The sequence below is a fragment of the Cebus imitator genome, unplaced genomic scaffold (genome assembly GCF_001604975.1).
Source record: "Cebus imitator isolate Cc_AM_T3 unplaced genomic scaffold, Cebus_imitator-1.0 Scaffold306, whole genome shotgun sequence".
In the NCBI taxonomy this organism is placed as follows: Eukaryota; Metazoa; Chordata; class Mammalia; order Primates; family Cebidae; genus Cebus; species Cebus imitator.
Genome location: NW_016107621.1, coordinates 485,905 through 503,938, shown reverse-complemented (window position 1 = coordinate 503,938; position 18,034 = coordinate 485,905). Strand labels below are relative to the sequence as shown.

General features: G+C 49.0%; 1 protein-coding gene across 11 annotated transcripts in view; it reads right to left on the bottom strand.

Annotated features, from left to right (window-relative positions):
• Positions 1-13: 13 nt before the first annotated feature.
• POU2F2 (POU class 2 homeobox 2) overlaps positions 14-18,034 on the bottom strand; it is an 88,337-nt gene continuing 70,316 nt past the window's right edge. For 6 of the 11 annotated variants that reach the window (XM_037729417.1, XM_037729418.1, XM_037729415.1 and 3 more), the window contains 10 exons: positions 8,597-8,702; positions 8,409-8,500; positions 5,033-5,194; positions 4,739-4,880; positions 4,496-4,644; positions 4,236-4,412; positions 2,775-2,841; positions 1,091-1,292; positions 889-962; positions 14-613 (listed from right to left, as the gene is read on the bottom strand). In XM_037729417.1, coding sequence (XP_037585345.1) covers positions 279-613; positions 889-962; positions 1,091-1,292; positions 2,775-2,841; positions 4,236-4,412; positions 4,496-4,644; positions 4,739-4,880; positions 5,033-5,194; positions 8,409-8,500; positions 8,597-8,702 — 1,506 coding nt within the window. In that variant the 3' untranslated portion in view covers positions 14-278. The remainder of the gene's footprint in view (positions 614-888; positions 963-1,090; positions 1,293-2,774; positions 2,842-4,235; positions 4,413-4,495; positions 4,645-4,738; positions 4,881-5,032; positions 5,195-8,408; positions 8,501-8,596; positions 8,703-18,034) is intronic. The other 5 variants (XM_037729419.1, XM_017503113.2, XM_017503115.2 and 2 more) reach the window with 3 other exon arrangements.

Here is an 18,034-nt window from a genome sequence, read left to right as displayed (position 1 = left end):
TTTTCTGTTTTTGTTTGGTTTGGTTTTGGTTTTTTTGTTTTTCACCTCTGGTTCCTTTGGGGCAGCTGGTTTCTGTTGTGATTATTTTTGGTTTTCTCTTTTGTTGGTTAGTTAGTTTCTTTCTTTTTTTTTGGTTGGTTGGTTTTTTTGGTTGTTCCTCCCTTGTCACTCCTGCTCCGAGGACCCTCTGTGTCCCCACCACTGGCCTCCTTGCCCTCTTCCCAGGCAAGAGACCAAGGCGGGGGTCAGAGGAGTGGGAGGGGAGGCATGGCTGGCCCTCACTCAGGTTTGGACCCTGCCTCGGGTCCCCCTGGGCCTCCAGGGGTCTGTGCTGCTGCCTCACTGCAAGTGGAGGAGGAGGAGGATGAGGATGAAGAGGATGAGGAGGAGAGGCCAGGAGACTTGCTGGAGATGGAGGCTGCCACGGCTGCAGCCGCTGCTGAGACCAAGCCCACGCCAGGCGGGGTGCTGAGCAGGGGCAGCCCAGCATGGTTCAAGAAGAGCGGTGAGGTCACCAGGCCGGGGCTCCCCGGGGCGGCGCCAGCTGCCCCCAGCACCAGGTTCCCGCTGCCATCAAGGCTGGTAAGGGGCAGGGTTCCACCAGAGGCCAGGGCTGGTGGGAAGAGAGAGAGGCTGGGCTGGGGGCACACCGGGCCAGGGGAGACCTTTGCCTTCCAGCATCCTGCCCAGAGCGCCCCCCATCTCCTCATCGGTCCCACTGACTCCCATCAGCACCCCTCACACCTTCCCCAAAGGTGAGATGGGTATGAAGAGGCGAGCGATGCAGTGAGCAGGGGCGGGATGGCATGGCTGGAGCAGCAATGGCAGGGCTCGAGGCCCCAGAGAATAGGACTGGTGACAATGGGAGTGACATGAGGCAGCACGCACCTTGGATAGTGGCCAAAGGGTTGTTGCTCATGAGGGCTGGACTCAGCCCGGAGCTCAACCCCACCATTGTGCTTCTGCAAGAGGCAAAGCAGAGGCATTAGCAGGGGCAGGGACCTGACAGCATAACTGGGGTGCAGCTCCCCACCCCAGAAGCAGCAGCGACCCTGCTTCTCCCCACAGCCTCCCACCTGCACCCACTTACCCCGTGCTGGGGTTCAGGCCCGACAAGCCGATAGCTGAGTGGCTGCCTTGAGGGCTGGGGTTTGTGCTGTTGGTGGTGGCCGGGGGTGGGGGAGTGACAGAAGGGATGGAATTGAGGGGGGGCGCAGCCCCGCCCCCACCCCCACCCCCTCCAGCTGTCCGGCTGGGGTGGAGCGTCCCCACAGCTGAGGATAAGGTAGTAACTGCCAGAGAGAGACAAAGAGATGAGGTCTTCAGCTTCTACTCATTGCCCACTGAGGAACCTGGGGTTAATTCCTACTTGTCCTCCCGCGTAGCTCATGAAGCATCTCCTCAGTCAAAATAGCCTTAGACCTCCCTGCTCTGTCTTCCCAGAGCCATTTCCCTGTGCCTCTGCCATGGTGACCCCATCATAACAATGGAAGTCAGAACAGCTGCTTCCTGCTGAGCCCTGGCACTCTGCACTCCCCACCCTGAACCACTTTTATACTGACTAGAAACGGGGGTGCCCAGGGGACAAAGCCCTACGGCTCTCTAGGGGCTGGGGAGGGGCAAGGGGTGTCAGGCACGTTGCCACAGCCGAGGGATGGGCAACCTAGCAGGGGCTGAGGGCCCAGATTCAGCCAGACTTCTGGGGTAGAAACTCCTGGTTCTGTGTTGTCCTAGGGGTGCCCCTGGGGGAGTGCCTTAACCTCTCTGACCTTCAGATCCCTTGTCTGGAAAATGGGGATAATAGAAACTATCTCATAAAATGAATTTGAGAATTAAGTCAGTCAATGCAGTTTAGAAAGTGCTCAGTACAGTGCCAGGCAAGCACTTACTACTTTATAAATCTCCACTTACTATTTTCTGGCTTGGGGAAGGACAATATGTTGTTTGTTATGCTAAATATATATTTTAGATGAAATCTCACCCTGTTGCCTAGGCTAGAGTGCAGTGGTATGATCTCAGCGTTTACTGCAACATCCCCCTCCCAGGTTCAAGCAATTCTCCTGCCTCATCCTCCTGAGTAGCTGGGACTACAGATACAAGGCACCACACCGGCTAATTTTTGTATTTTTAGTAGAGACAGGGTTTCCCATGTTGGCCAGGCTAGTCTTGAACTCCTGACCTCAGGTGATCCACGTGCCTCGGCCTCCCAAAGTGCTGGGATTATAGACATAAGCCACTGCACCTGGCCAATTTTATATTACTCATATATATATATAAGTATAATGTATAACCATATATATAAACCTGCTGTGTCCCAGGAAGAGGAAGGAGAACTCTGGGTACAAGAGTATGTATGTATGCACGTGTGTGTGTGTGTATACGTATATACACATACATTTACTCTTGCATGCATGTATTTATATATTTTGTATGTATTACACATTCATAATAATTTTATAAAAACTGAGGCCCAGAAAGGTAAAGTAAGCTCTTGAGTTCACATAGCTTCTGAATGACAGAGGCCAGGCACAAAACCCAAGTGCCTCACCTTTTACTACGCCCATGCTTTTCTCATATGAAATTGTGACGCAGATTAAAGCTGAGTTGCTCCTGCAGAGGAGGGGTGAGTCCTGCCCTCTTCCCACTGTCTCTCCCATTCCCCCACCCATACTCCCCTGGCCCAGTCTTGATACCCAGAGCCACTTGGGAACCTCAGGCTCCAGCCTGTGCCTCATCCTCCCAGTCCCCCCTCACCACCTTCTGCCCTCCCTGACCTGTTGTGCTCAGACTGCTGGAAGCTTGGGACAACGGTAAGGTCCCCGCACCCCCTTGGGGTGTGACCTGGGGAGAGAGGAAAGGAGGTATGGTTAGGCCACTGTCTGCAAGCAGCCCCTGTGATGCTTCCTGCAGGACCCCACTTCTGTGTGTCAGTGGGAGCAGGGGGCTTTGGCACAATGCTGTGTTTGTATTATTCCACGTGCCTTCTTCACACTTGCCCTAGCTGATCCTGAGCCACAAGCAGAAAGGGCTAATTCTCCATTGAAAGCACTCTCCACCTCTCTTCTGACACCGCCCTGCCTGGCTAGTCTCTGCAGGGCTGCGTCCTGTCTGAAGTGACTGCACTGGAAGAGTGGCTGCTCTACATGCTCTTGCTACTGTTGGTTCCACAAAACTAAAACTCTTTTCCCAGGATGAGCAAACACCACTCTTTTACCAGTGGGGTTGGCAAGTGATGCAGGAGAGACTGTTCAAAGTGACCCAGGCAAGGAAAAGAGCAGGTCTAAAGTATGAGGCTAAATGGATGCATATCTTTGCATCAGGGTGTTGAGATGTCATATTACTTGATTTTCTGGGACCATACACCAGCTTCCTTCTTGGCCACTGCACCTCCAGTCTCACCTTTGCATCAGCCCCAGAAACCTCACAAATGTAACCCTGTCCTTCCCCAGCTCAAAACCCCTCCTTACCTCCACACTACCCATGGTTCAAGTTCCAGCTCTTCACTGTAAAACTTGAGGTACATGCCCCCACCCCATCCCCAACCTCATTCATATGAACTGCAGCACCAACCACACTAAATTTGCACTGGAGTTCCTCAGATTGGGCTGGGCACACCCTGGCTTCTAGGCCTTAGTGCACACTGGTCCTGGAAGGCCCTTCACCTTCTCGTGGCTGGCTAACTCTCCCTTGTCCTTTAGAACTCAGTTCAGACAGTGCCTCCTTCATACCACTGGGGGCGGGGGCTCCTCTCTGAAGCATCACAGCCCTTTCCAGGAATGGAAATAAAGGGATGGGATAAAGGATGTCCCAGCTGTGTCTGATACCAAGTGGGCCTGTGTGCAGCTGTGGACCTGAGAGGACAGCATGGGTGTAACAGTGTCCCTCAATGGCAAATAAGTGCCTCTCCCTGCCTCTGTGTGGTTGTGAGCCTGTGTGTTTCAACCTGGACCACGTCCCTGGACATACATCCCTCCCTCTGTGGCTATGGTACTGTGATAACTCTGTGTCTGGCTATGTAGGTGTGTATCTAGGGGTGCTTGTATCCCCCACATAAGACCACAGTTCCCTGGAAACTGTGTCCTTGTGTGACTGTGCCTGTCTACATGATGGCCTGTCCCCAAGAGTGGCTCTCTTTGTCTCTGTTCTAGGTTCTGTGGACAACCAGGTAGGGTGGGCTTCACAGAGGTGCCTGTGGAGCTCTGTGGTCTCCCACCCCCTAGACGGGCTCTTGGTACCATATGGGGGCTGTAGCTGGCCGGCTTCCCTGGGCTGGGCAGCATGGGGGCCGCACTGCAGGGGTTGATGCGTTTCTCCTTCTGGCGCCGGTTGCAGAACCAGACGCGGATCACTTCCTTCTCCATGTGCAGCTGCTCGGCGATCAGCAGGATCTCCTCTGAGGTAGGCTTCTGGTTCTGCAGGCAGAGGGCTCATTAGCCTGGGGCCCACCGCCCACCACCCCTCAGGTGAGGGCCACCCAGGACTGGGGGGGGCTCACCGCTAGAAAACTCTTCTCTAAGGCGAAGCGGACGTTTGTCTCAATGCTGGTCCTCTTCTTGCGTCTACGGCCAGGCAGCCCATCGAAACCCAGACTGGGGCTGCTCAGTTGGTTGGGGCTGGGCAGGCTTGAGTCCACAGACATAGTCTCTGTGCCCCGGGGGATATGTGAGCATGAGAGAGCGCCTCCCATGGCCACCGGCTGCTGCCCGCCCCCCACATGGGATCCCCAGCCTAATCCCACCTGCGTCGTTGAGCCACTTCTCCAAGAGGGGCTTGAGTTTGCACATGTTCTTGAAGCTCAGGTTGAGGGCCTCAAAGCGGGAAATGGTCGTCTGGCTAAAGTCGTTGCCGTAGAGCTTGCCCATGGCCAGGCCCACATCACCCTAAGCCAGTGGAGTGGGTAAGGGGCGGAGGTCAGGGCAGGGCCTTTCGGCATTAGGCCCACTGCGCCCACCGACTGGCCATGCTCCTCGTGGCATCCATCAACTATCCATGCCCCCACACCTACTGCCCAGCCTGCAAGGTGGCTCCAGACCTGGGTGAAGCCCAGCTTGATGCGGCGTTGCTTGAAGGTGCGGGCAAACTGCTCCAGCTCCTCCAGATCACTGGGCTCCTCGGGGTGGGATGGTGGCTCCAAGCATTTGGGGGGCTGCGGATGCGAGAGGTGCGGGTCGGGCAGCGTGGGGCGGGTCACAGCCTGGTGGGGTTGGCAGGTGGGTGGGATGCAGGGCAGAGGACCAGGACGGGGCTCAGCGATGGGTGCCCAGTCCCCCTCCCTCCCTCCTCACCCCTGCATTCCATCCTCCGCCTGCAGACTCCCCTCCATCTTCTTTCACACGCACTGTCAATCCCTTTCAAGGTCCGACTCTGCTGCCCTACATGGGTTTCCTCATTGCTTGGGATTCTGCATTGTCCCTTCACGCCTGGGAACTCCCAGAAGGAGCCGCCAGCTTTTTGTGCCAGGGCTCCTTCCCTGAAGCCGAAGGCAGTGGTTCATGGTCATCTCAACCAGGGAATCAAGGACTGGCCCTGCCACCAAATCGTTGCTTAGCCCAGGCCTCACTTTCCCCCTGTGCAGGATGGGAACAATCACTGCTGCTCTGTCTACCAATAAGGCTGTTGAGAGAATGAGGTAGGTCGTGCAAATCCATGGTACAACACCAAGAGTGAACCCTAATGTCAACTATGAACTTTGGGTAATAGTGATGTGTCATTGTAGGTTCATCATTTGTTACACTTGTCCCACTCTGGTTAGGGATGTAGATAATGCGGGAAGCTGTGCCTATGCAGAGAGATATATGGGATATCTCTGTATCTTCTACTCAGTTTTGCTGTGAATCTAAAACTGCTCTTAAGAAATTAAGTCCTAAGCAATGAGTAAACTGCAAATAAACTGAAAATTTAAAAAAAAAATGGACTGAGAGGGCAATTAGGGAGATTTACAAAAAAAGCAACAGCTCTATCTGGGATGCTTCATTGCCCTAAAAATAAGAGATCTGAAGCAGGTGGTAGTTGTAGGGATGTCTTGTCACCTAGGTCCTTGATCCAATATTCTCCAAAATGCTGGGGCCAGATGTTTAGGACTTTTTCTGTTTTTTTTTTTTTTTTNCAATGGCGTGATCTCGGCTTACCGCAACCTCCGCCTCCTGGGTTCAAGCGATTCTTCTGCCTCAGCCTCCTGAGTAGCTGGGATTACAGGCACTGCCACCATGCCCAGCTAATTTTGTATTTTTAGTAGAGACAGGGTTTCTCCATTTTGGTCAGGCGGGTCTCAAACTCCTGACCTCAGGTGATCCGCCCACCTCAACCTCCCAAAATGCTGGGATTACAGGTGTGAGCCACTGCACCTGGCCTTTTCTTTTTAAAATTGTATAAATTTAAGGCCAGCCTTAAGCCAGATACAGTGACTCATGCCTGTAATCCCAGTACTTTTGGAAGCCAAGATGGGAGGACTGCTTGAGCACAAGAATTTGAGACCATCCTGGGCAACATGGCGAAACCCTATCTCTACAAAAATTTTAAAAATTAGCTGAGCATGTGGGTCATGCCTGTATTACTAGCTACTCAGGGGGGCTGGGGACCACTTCGCTTGAGCCCAGGAGGCTGAGGCTGCAGTAAGCTGTGATTGTACCACTGCGCTCCAGCCTGGGTGACAGAGTAAGACCCTGTCTCAAACAAAAACAAAATAACAATAAAAAAAAAGATTTAAGGGGTACAAATGCACTTTTGTTACACAAATGTATTGTGTAGTGATGAAGCCTGGGCTTTTAGTATATCCATCACCCAAACAGCGTACATTGTACCCATTAAGTAATTTCTCATCATCCACCCACTCTCACCCCTCTCAGGTTTTGTTGTTTTTGTTGTTTTACAGAACGGGTCTCGCTATGTTGCCCAGATTGGCCACAAACTCCTGGGCTCAAGTGATCCTCTTGCCTCAGGTTCACAAGTAGCTGAGACTATAGGCATGCATCACTGTGCTTGTTTCAGTTTTCAGAAAGCCTACATAGGTCGCCAGGAGTGGTGGCTCATGCCTGTAATCCCGGCACTTTAGAAGGCTGAGGCAGGTGGATCACCTGAAGTCAGGAGTTCGAGACCAGCCTGGCCAACATGGTGAAACCCCGTCTCTACTAAAAATACAAAACTTAGCTGGGTGTGGTGGCACATGCCTGTAATCCCAATGACATGGGAGGCTAAGGCAGGAGAATCACTTGAACCCATAAGGCAGAGGCTGCAGTGAGCTGAGATTAAGCCACTGGACTACAACCTGGGTAACACAGCGAGACTCCATCTCAAGAAAAAGAAAGAAAGAAAGAAAGAAAGAAAACCTATATAGGATGTATATCATAGATAATGTGGCCTATCTCCCACCCACACCAGAATCAAGGATGTTACTCCATAATCAGATACAGTAGTTAACAGTTTTGCAGCAGCAAAAATGCCACACCAAGGGGGACAAAGAAAAGTCATACACTGCCTTATGTCATGGCAGGACGGATTTTGCAGCCAAATGAGTTCTCATACCAATGGTGCAAGAACAACTTGACTTTCAGAGCGTTTGGGATTTCAGAACTGCAGCTAAGACCTATATTAGTCTCTAATCTTTTCAGTCAGTCCTTCTTAAATAGTTCACATACATTTTTTTAAAGGGCTATAAAAAAATTGGTAGAAAAAAACTTTGAAATTTATAAAAGGTAGTGAAAATTATTATTAAAGTCTAGAACTCAGGCAACAAACTGAAAGGCTTTGGGGTCCAGGCGCCAAGGTGGCCTGGAGAGCTGACCCCCTCTAAGGAGCCTTTGCTCCTGCCAGTGGCCAGGGAAACTGCTCACTGCACCAAGCCACCACACAGACACGGGTACAGTCTTACCAGATCTTCTGGTTTATTAAGAGGAGCTGGAAATCTGGTGCTTTCTGGGAATTTAGTTGACAATGGCCAAATAAAACACACCTGTGGGCCTTGTTTTCAGTCTCCAGTCTGGGAAGTGGATGTGAAATATCACCTAATGAATCCCTTGTTCAGAAAACCCTCCATTGCAGTGCTTGAAGAGGCCCGAGGCATTCGTAACCTAAAGGCTCACAACCCCCTGCAATTTTGCATGTTTTTGCACATTTTTGCACATAAGCATTTTGGGGGAATAGGGATCAGATCTAAATCTTTCATCATATTCTCAAAGGAGCCCATATACCTGAAAGGGTTAAGAACCACTCATCTGGGCCAGCTCCCCTCATTCTATACAGGAAGAGGCTGACCCAGAGGGTGAGAGGCTTGCCTGAGGTCTCATAGCAAATCACTGGCAGAGTGTGGCTAGGTCAATTGGAGAGGCGACTCTCACCCCCCACCCTCGTTTACCCAGCTTTCATCAGGTTTGCTGCTGGCCTGGCCTGGTCCAGTCAGTGGACAGTCTCACCTGTGTGGGAAGCCCGGCCCGGGGTTGGGAGGTCAGAAGAGCTCCCTGGGTTTGCTGAGGTAGCTGGAATAGATTTGGTGTCGGTAGCAGGCCTGGAGAGACAAGGGGAAATGCACAGGGTGAGGGGAGGGGAAAGTGAGGAAGTTCTGTGGAGGTATCAGGGAGGCCATCTGGGGTGGGGGCCTTACCTGGCTGGCTCTGCTGGGCCTGCGGCAGCAGAAACTGAGCAGGTGGCTGGAGGTGGTGGCCTGGCACAAGCACCAGCTGCTGGAGCTGGAGGAGCTGCTGTATGTCCTGGCAGGGAGGGGGGTGGACAGAAAGACAGCCTGAGTCCCAGCCGGGTTCCATCGTCTCTGCATCACCTGAACCCTGAGGGACTAAAATCAGGAAGCTGCTCCACATGGCCATCTGGCACTGGGCAGTGAGGGATGCCACCCAGTCTCTGAACAGCATCCCTGAGCTAAAGGGCACCCAGAGGTTTCTCTCTGCTGTGGGGTACCAGAGGGTCCCAACTAGGCAGTCCTGGGAGGGCTCATTCTTTATTTACCTTTTCTTTCTTGATGAAGTATTTGCCTTGTCTTAACATTTCCACAGAACAAATAGAATCACTTAAAAATATAAGCCAGGCTGGGTGCAGTAACTCATGCCTGTAATCCCTGCACTTTGGGAGGCCAAGGCAAGCAGATCGCCTGAGGCCAAGAGTTTCAGACCAGCCTTGCCAATATGGTGAAACCTCGTCTCTACTAAAAATACAAAATTAGATGGGTGTAGTGGTGCATGGCTGTAGTCCCAGCTACTCTGGAGGCTGAGGCAGGAGAATTGTTTGAACTTGGGAGGCAGAGGTTGCAGTGAGCCGAGATCACACCCCTGCACTCCAACCTGAGTGACAGAGTGAGACTCTGTCTCAAAAAAATAAATACAAAATAGGCCGGGTGCGGTGGGTCAGGCTTGTAATCTCAGCACTTTAGGAGGCTGAGGCAGGCGGATCATCTGAGGTTGGGAGTTCGAGACCAGCCTGACCAACATGGAGAAACCCCGTCTCTATTAAAAATAAAAAATTAGCCCATCTTGGTGGCACAGGCCTGTAATCTCAGCTACTTGGGAGGCTGAGGCAGAGAATTACTTGAACCTGGGAGGCGGAGGTTACAGTGAGCTGAGATTGCACCATTGCACTCCAGCCTGGGCAACATGAGCAAAACTCCAACTCAAAAAATAACAAATAAATAAAATTGTAAACCAGACCAAGTGTTTCCTCCCTTAAAAACATTCCCAAGGCAAATGATATCATGTCTGGAATTAGCTTTAAAATACTCCAGCAAATAGTATAAATTAGTACAACCACTTTGGGAAGCTCTCCAGCATTGCTATAGGTTGCACTGTGTCTCCCCGCCCCCGCACATCCTGCCACCCCCCCAAAAAGATACGTTGGAAACCTAACCTCTAGAACCTCAGAGATTAACCTTATTCAGAGATAGGGTCTTTGGCAGAGGATCAAGTTAAAATGAGGTCATTCGGGTGGGCTCTAATCCTATATGACTGGTGTCTTAATAAAAAAGGCAAATTTGGCCGGGCGCGGTGGCTCAAGCCTGTAATCTCAGCATTTTGGGAGGCCGAGGCAGGTGGATCACGAGGTCAAGAGATCGAGACCATCCTGGTCAACATGGTGAAACCCCGTCTCTACTAAAAATACAAAAAATTAGCTGGGCATGGTGACGCGTGCCTGTAATCCCAGCTACTCAGGAGGCTGCGGCAGGAGAATTGCCTGAACCCAGGAAACGGAGGTTGCGGTGACCCAAGATCACACCATTGCACTCCCGCCTGGGTAACAAGAGCGAGACTCCATCTCAAAAACAAAAACAAAAAAGGCAAATTTGGACATAGACAAGGGTAAAGCGAAGATGATGTGGAGAGACACAGGGAAAAGACAATAACCTACAAGCCAAGGAGAGAGGCCTGGAACAGATCTCTCCATCACGGCCCTCAGAAGGGGCAGATTCTTCCTTAACTGCTGACACCGTGATTTCTGACTTCCAGCCTCCAGAACTGTGAGGCAATACATTTCTCTCAAGTCACCCAGTTTGTGGTTCTTTGTTTTGGCAGCCCTAGCAAACGAATACAGGCGCTATCTAAGAAAGCTGAATATATACCTCCCTTATAACCCAGCAACTCCACTCCTGCATATAACCCACCATAAATGTGTACATGTTTACCACAAGACATGTACTACAACGTTCACATGGACCATTTGAAATATGCAGGACTTGAAGATAGCTCAAGTGCCCACAACAGTAGAATAGGTAAAGAAACTGTTTCAGTGGAAGCCACAGCAATGAGAATGAGCAGTCCACAAGTCACAGTTACATGCCACAACATAGACTTCCCAAACATAATCAGTGAGAGAGCTAGTCTTGACAGCGAACAACCTGTATGATTCTAATGGCTGAAGTTTGGGGAGAAAAGGCTGAAAAGTGACACCAGGGAGCTTCTGGGGGCTGGCCACATTGTTTCTAGATCTGGGTGCCAGTTCCATGGGAGTGCTCATAGCTGTATACCTATGATTTGTGCACTTTTATATATTTATTATATTTTAATAAAAATATGTTTTAAGAGTTGGGTGGGGGAAGTGCAAAAAATATGTTTTAAGACAGGGCCAGACACAGCAGTGTGTGCCTATAATCCCAGCACCATGGGTGGTTGAGGCAGGAGGACTGCTTGAGGCCAAGAGTTCAATACCAGCCTGGGCAACATAGTGAGACACCCCCCATCTCAAAAAAAAAAAAAAAAATCCTTGTTTGCATAGCAGTGAGTAAAAAATAAAGTAAAATAAAGGGAAAAAAGCAGAATGAGGTAGGAAAAGAGGGAGAGGAAAAAAATCCAATCCTCCCCCCACCAAAAATGAAGAGTTTAGATGAAATCCTATTTGCCAGTAGGACTGGTAAAATACTGGTATCTATTGAGCTTGCTGAAGAGTATGTGGGGCTCTTGACATCATTCTCTCTACTTTTACTTTTAAACATTTCCAAAAGAAAAAGCAAAACCGCCTTACAGACACAGTCCAATGGCTTCTCATAGCTCTCAACAATGCAAACAAAACCCCTCACCTTCCTACAGGTCCATTTATACTGAGGCCTGTGCTCATCTTCCTGCTCATCTCCCACCGCCCTCTCCCACCATGGCTATGCTCCAGCCATTCAGCCCTTTTTCCGGTTTTTTTTTTTTTTTCAAATGTACCAAGCTTGTTCCTGCCTCAGGGCCTTTACACATGCTGTTCCCTCTACTGGGCAGTTCTACTTCTGACACTTATGCCTGGGTCCTAACACAAAGTCACCCTCTCAGAGGTGCCCTCTTTGACCATCCAGTCTATACCAGCCAGCCTCCTGGCTTCCCTTTATCAGCCCATTTCATCTCCCTCACAAGGCTTATCACCATCTGTAGGCATTGCTCTTCCTGTTTACCCATTCATGGCCTGCCCCTCTCACTGGAACGTCAGGACCGTGAGAGCGTGATCTTAACTGTTTCAGTCACCACTGTATCCTCAGCACCTAGAACAGCACCTGGCACCCAGTAGGTTTTCCATATAGATACATTAATAAACCAAGACTGATGCTTCATCATTTACTTGGCAAATTTTAAGTAGAGTTGAAACCTGTAACATGTTACTTACAATTTTTTCCTTCTGGGAAATTGTGGGTGTTGGCACATGCCCCCTCAATTCTTCCCAATGCTATTATTATTTCAAAGACCAATTTGATGTGCCAGGAAGTGAACAAACTGGGAAAATATATAAGCAATTCAGCAGAAGGAGTTCATTTCTTTAATATACAGTGATTTTGAAAGTAACTATATAATTTAAAAAAGAAGAAGAAAAATAACGATTACAAATCCATAAGAAAAAAACTGACAACTCAGTAGTAATGTGGCTGACGGGTCTGGAGAGTGTTCAGTGAAATAAATGTGAACAACTCTGGATAGAAATACACTAAGATTCACTTGCAATAAGATAAACACGACTGCAGTTACACTGAGATAACATTTTTACCTCTCAGATCACCAAAGATAAAAATAGTGTGTAATATTACATTGGAGAGTATGGGAAAACACACATTCTTGTACATGCTGGTGAGAAGGTGATTTGGCAATGTCTGTCAAAATTACAATTGCACACAGCCTTCAACTCTGTGAGAAATTTATCTATTCTCACACTTGTGCTAAATGACCTCTCTAAAAGGCTACTCCCAGCAGCAAGTGGCATTCTAGCAAAAGAGAAGAAGGCAGCTGAGCATGCAGCAAGAGAGGACAGGTTGAATGAATGAGAATAGAGCTCTACAGTGGAATACTACGCAGTCATGAACAAGAATGATGAGTCACTTTGTATCCTGATATGGAACAATCTGCTGGATGCCCTGTTGAGTGGAAAGTTCAAGAGGCAGAACAGAGGGTATGACGATGCTACTGTTTTTTGTGTAAAAAAAAAAAAAAGTATATCTCAATACTTGCTTGGGTATGCATAGCTGATGTCTGGAAAACTAAATTAGAAGGCCACATTACAAATCCATCCATACCTCTGGGATTTGAAACACGTACCTGGTCTGAGTAAATAAAATATCCCAGTGTCCCACCCCCACCCACCCAAAGTCACTGCTGATCAACATCCCTGCTTTTCCAACCATTTGACAGCTCAAAGCCATTCCCTGAACCCCTGGGGGTGCCTCTGCTTTTTCTGTGTATGGCAGTGGACTGGGTACTCCTGTGCTCCTGACCTTTCTCTTGCTGCTAATCATCTCAGAATCCAACTTACGGGGTTCTGAAGTCCTAGCACTCTATGCTGTGAAACCATGTCCACCCTGCCTTCCCTTTCCCAGCTACCCCAGCCCAGTAACACCTCCGTGGTCACCTCCCTCCAGATGTGGATCAACTGTGAAGTGGACAACACATATGCTTCAGGGCCCCCCATTTAGTGAATGCTTTTCAAGATCCCATGCCTAATTTTGGTTTCAAACATTGTCTTTTTCTTTCAAAGGGACTCCAAATTGCATAATCTTTCAGCCCCACAAAACGGGACCCACCTGCCCTGTGCTGCACATCTCCCAAGGCAGCGCATTTGCTTATGAGTATTTTTCCTCTGCTAGACTGAAACTCTAGCAGGCCGGAAGCATGTCTTACTCTTCTTGTATCCCTAACCCATATTGGAGCCTGGTAAGCCCCCATTAAATGCCCATTGAATTGAATCTAATGAATAAGGCCAGAAATCAAGTCTTATTATCAGCATTTTTCTGATTTCCTATAACCCGTAACTTGTTGATTAAACTATCTGTTAACTCCTGTTCCTCCCTAGCATGACTCTCAGTGAAAATTCCCCTTTCCTCCAGAAGCCTAGAGAGGTATCTGTAGGTTTCATTCTGAATCAGCAGAGAGAGGAAATAATGGGAAAAGAGCATCCCAGTTTGCAGAAGGTCTCATGGTGAGAAAGTCTGATGAGAAATATTTAACCACATCCCTGTCCAGTTTCTCAGACCAGAGACTTAGGGGTCAGCCTTGATCCCACCTTCCCTTCCTCTCCCCATCCACCCAATCCATCTGCAAGTCCTCCCAGTTCCCTCTACATCTCTTCCTGTCCACAGTCACTGTCCTGGTCCAAACCACCATCCTTCTATCCCAGACAATCCAGTCGCCTCAAGCAGACAGAGAGGGGTCTAAAACAATAGAGTTCTACATTTTTTTGTGCCCTGAATTCTTCAGCATCTGAAAACAAAAACAAACAAACAAACAAAAAAAACAAAAAACAAAGAAAAACTCTATCACCCTCTTCTCAGAGTTAAAAACACAAAACATAAGATATAAGATCTACCCTCCCTCCCTTCCTTCCTTCCTTCCTTCCTTCCTTCCTTCCTTCCTTCCTTCCTCTTTCTTCTCTCTCTCTCTCCTTTTTTCTGAGATGAGATGGAGTATCGCTGTGTCACCCAGGCTGGAGTACAGTGTACAGTGACTCAATCTCAGCTTCTAGGTTCAAGCGATTCTCCTACCTCAGCCTTCCAAGTAGCTAGGATTACAGGTGTGCCCACCATGCCCAGCTAATTTTTATATTTTTAGTAGAGATGGGGTTTTACCATGTTGGCTAGGCTGGTCTCTAACTCCCAACCTCAGGTGATCCACCCACCTCGTCCACTTCAAGTGCTGGGGTTAAAGGTGTAAGCCACCGCACCCAGCCAGATATATAGAACTTCAAATGAAATCGATCACATAGAATTACAGACATCATCACTAGGGACTCCAAAGGGAGGGAGAAGGAAAAAAGCTGAAAAACTTCCTACTGGGTACTATCAGGATGACGGGAACAATTATGCCCTAAACCTCAGCATCATGCAATATAAGCTTTGTAACATACTTGCACATATATCTCTGAATCTAAAATAAAAAAACTGGCTGGGCACAGTGGATCATGCCTGTAATCTCAGCACTTTGGGAGGCTGAGATGGGAGAATCTTTTGAGCCGAGGAGTTTGAGACCAGCCTGGGTAAGATGGCAAGACCCTGTCTCTACAAGAAGAAGAAGAAAAGTTAGCTAGGCATGGTGGTGCATTCCTGAGGTCCCAGGTACTCAGGATGCTGAGGTAGGAGGATCCCTTGAACCCAGGAGTTTGAGGTGGCAGTGAGCTATGATCACACCATGGCACTGTAGCCTAGGCAACAAAAGGAGGCATCCATCTCCAAAAAACAAAATAAAATAAAATAAAAATTAATTAAAATTTGGCAGGGTGTAGTGGCTCATTTCTGCAATCCCAGCACTTTGGGAGGCCAAGACAGGCAGATCACTTGAGGCCAGGAGTTTGAGACCAGCCTGGCCAACGTGGTAAAACCCTGTCTCTACCAAAAAACACAGAAAAAAAATTAGTGTGGTGGTGGGTGCCTGTAGTTGCAGCTACTCAGGAGGCTGAGGAAGGAGAATCACTTGAACCCCGGAGGCAGAGGTTGTAGTGAGCTGAGATCGTGCCACTGTACTCCAACTTGAGCAACAAAGTAAGGCTCTGTCTCAAAAAAAATTAATTAACAAGATCCAGCAGTAGATCTGATGACTACTGTAATTTCAAAGCAATGATGACTAAAAACAGTATTTTGAGAGATCTGCAACAAGTATAAGAGAATTTGAAAATCTGCATTCTCTTGGTGACAAAGTCTGAGTACTGCTAATACTACTGTGGTCTGTTGTCTATATTCATGATAGAGGGATGTGCCACGGTTTGGTCAGAAGATAGTAAAAACTGAGATGTCATTTTTTTCTCATCCAAGTTCGTGGACTCTGACTTCTATGCATAGACTTTTCTAGGGGTGGTCTGCGGACTCAAAGTCCCTGTTCTAAAATATAAATCAAGCCACACAGCCTCCACTGACTTTCATCACACTTGTGGTACAATCCAGCTCCAAGCCATCTTGCCTTTCCGTCCTTGCCTCACATGACTCTCACTCCCTAACTCTGATCCAGCCCCACTGGTCTCCTTCCTGTTACTGAACCCACAAATAAGTCCCCACCTCAGTACCTTTGCTATACCCTTTCTTTCTAGATTTGCACAGAGCTACTCCCTCCTCATTATTCAAGTCTCCATTAAATGCCCCCCCCTCCTTGGAGAGGTCTTCTCTGGCCACACACTCTGATGAAGTCTTCCTTTTCTTTCAACACTCTCTATTACACTCTTTTCTTTCCTTCATAGCAATTATCTGCTTCCTGCCTGTCTCCCCAACTATAGCAGATGTCAGCTCCATGAGGGCACAGACTTGTCTACCTCATTCCCCACTATATCCTCACCCAGAAAGGCTCTTGGGCATGGTGATATTCACTAAATATTTGCTGACTAAAGGGATGAAAGAAGGGGAGAAAGACGGTGGGGCACGGTGGCTCACACCTGTAGTCCCAGCACTTTGGGAGGCTGAGGCAGGTGAATTGCTTGAGCCCAGGAATTCGAGACCAGCCTGGGCATCATGACAGGGTCTCTACAAAAAAATCCAGGCATGCTGGAATGTGCCTGTAGTCCCAGCTACTCAGGAGACTGAGGCAGGAGGATGGCCTGAGCCTGGGAGGTCGAGGCTGCAGTGAGCCATGGTCATGCCACTGCACTCCAGCCTGGGTGACACGGCAAGACCCGGTCTCAAAACAAAACAAAGAAAAAAAAGAAAGAAAGAAAGAAAGGAGACAAGATAAGATTCTGGGTGAACAGAACAGTAAGCTGGCTCAGAACTGGGGTAAGCCGGTAGGAGGTGCCATTTCTCCATAATCTAGAGGTAGCATGGCCATCTGAAACCACTTGGGGGCGTGTTACATCCAAGTCAGACAGTGGAGAAGTTACAGTAAGTAAAGACAGGCCAGAGAAAAGACGCTGGCCAGCATATTTCGTGGATCAACTACTCTGTCCCTGAGCTTTGAGGAAGCATAGCACAGAGAGCTAGCATGCCCATGAAAGCTAAGAAGGGATGGTAACGATTTTTCTCGTTGCTGTATTTTGATCACCCTCCCAATGCAGGAGCCTCATAGGTGATCGATACATTTACAATTAATGAATGAGGTGAAACCTCAAGACAGACTGGCAGTACTCTGCCATAGCTGGGACTCTGGCCATGACTGGGGGCAGAAAGATTGATATGTGGATTATAGGATACATGGGTGAACTGCCCACTTTCCCATCTGGGCTCAGTTCCACCTGGTGGGCAAAGAGAAAGCCAGGACAATGAACTTGAGAACGCTGGGTCCCAGAGCCGGCGGCGGCTGCAATGACCCAGACGCTGTACCTCACTTCAGTGCACAGGGCAGATGGCCCATTCTCTGTGGCCTCTGGCACCCCCATTGGGGGCCTCCACACAAGCTCTGGCAGCCACTATGACATATCAGGGATGGCAAAGGAGTTGACATTCCTTTGCCAACCCTGATATGGCAAATTGTGACCAGTTCTGGACCTCCCCTCTCTAAGACAAGTTAAGTCCAGAGTAGGGGAGAACAGCAAAGAGGTGGTCCGGGAACTATGTAAACTATATCGTGATAGATTGTGTTCAAAATGAGGAGGGGAGGATGGATGGGGAAAAGGAAGACGGTCAACAAGCACAGAGTTTCAGTGAGATAAGAGGAATACATTCTGGCGTTCTACTGCACAGTGACTACTATTAATAATGTATTGTATATTTCAAAACATCAAAGAGAGAGCTTTTGTTTGTTTGTTTTGATGGAGTCTCACTCTGTTGCCAGACTGGAGTGCAGTGGCACGATCCTGGCTCACTGCAACCTCTGCCTCCTGGGTTCAAGCAATTCTCCTGCCTCAGCTTCCTGAATAGCTGGGACTATAGCCACACGCCACCATGCCCAGCTAATTTTTGTATTTTAGTAGACATAGGGTTTCACCATGTTGGCCAGGATGGTCTAGATCTCTTGACCTTGTGATCCACCCGCCTTGGCCTTCCAAAGTGCTGGGATTACAGGCATGAGCCACTGCGCCTGGCCTTGTTTTTGTGTTTTAAGAGACAGTGTCGGGGCCGGGCGCGGTGGCTCAAGCCTGTAATCCCAGCACTTTGGGAGGCCGAGGCGGGTGGATCACGAGGTCAAGAGATCGAGACCATCCTGGTCAACATGGTGAAACCCCGTCTCTA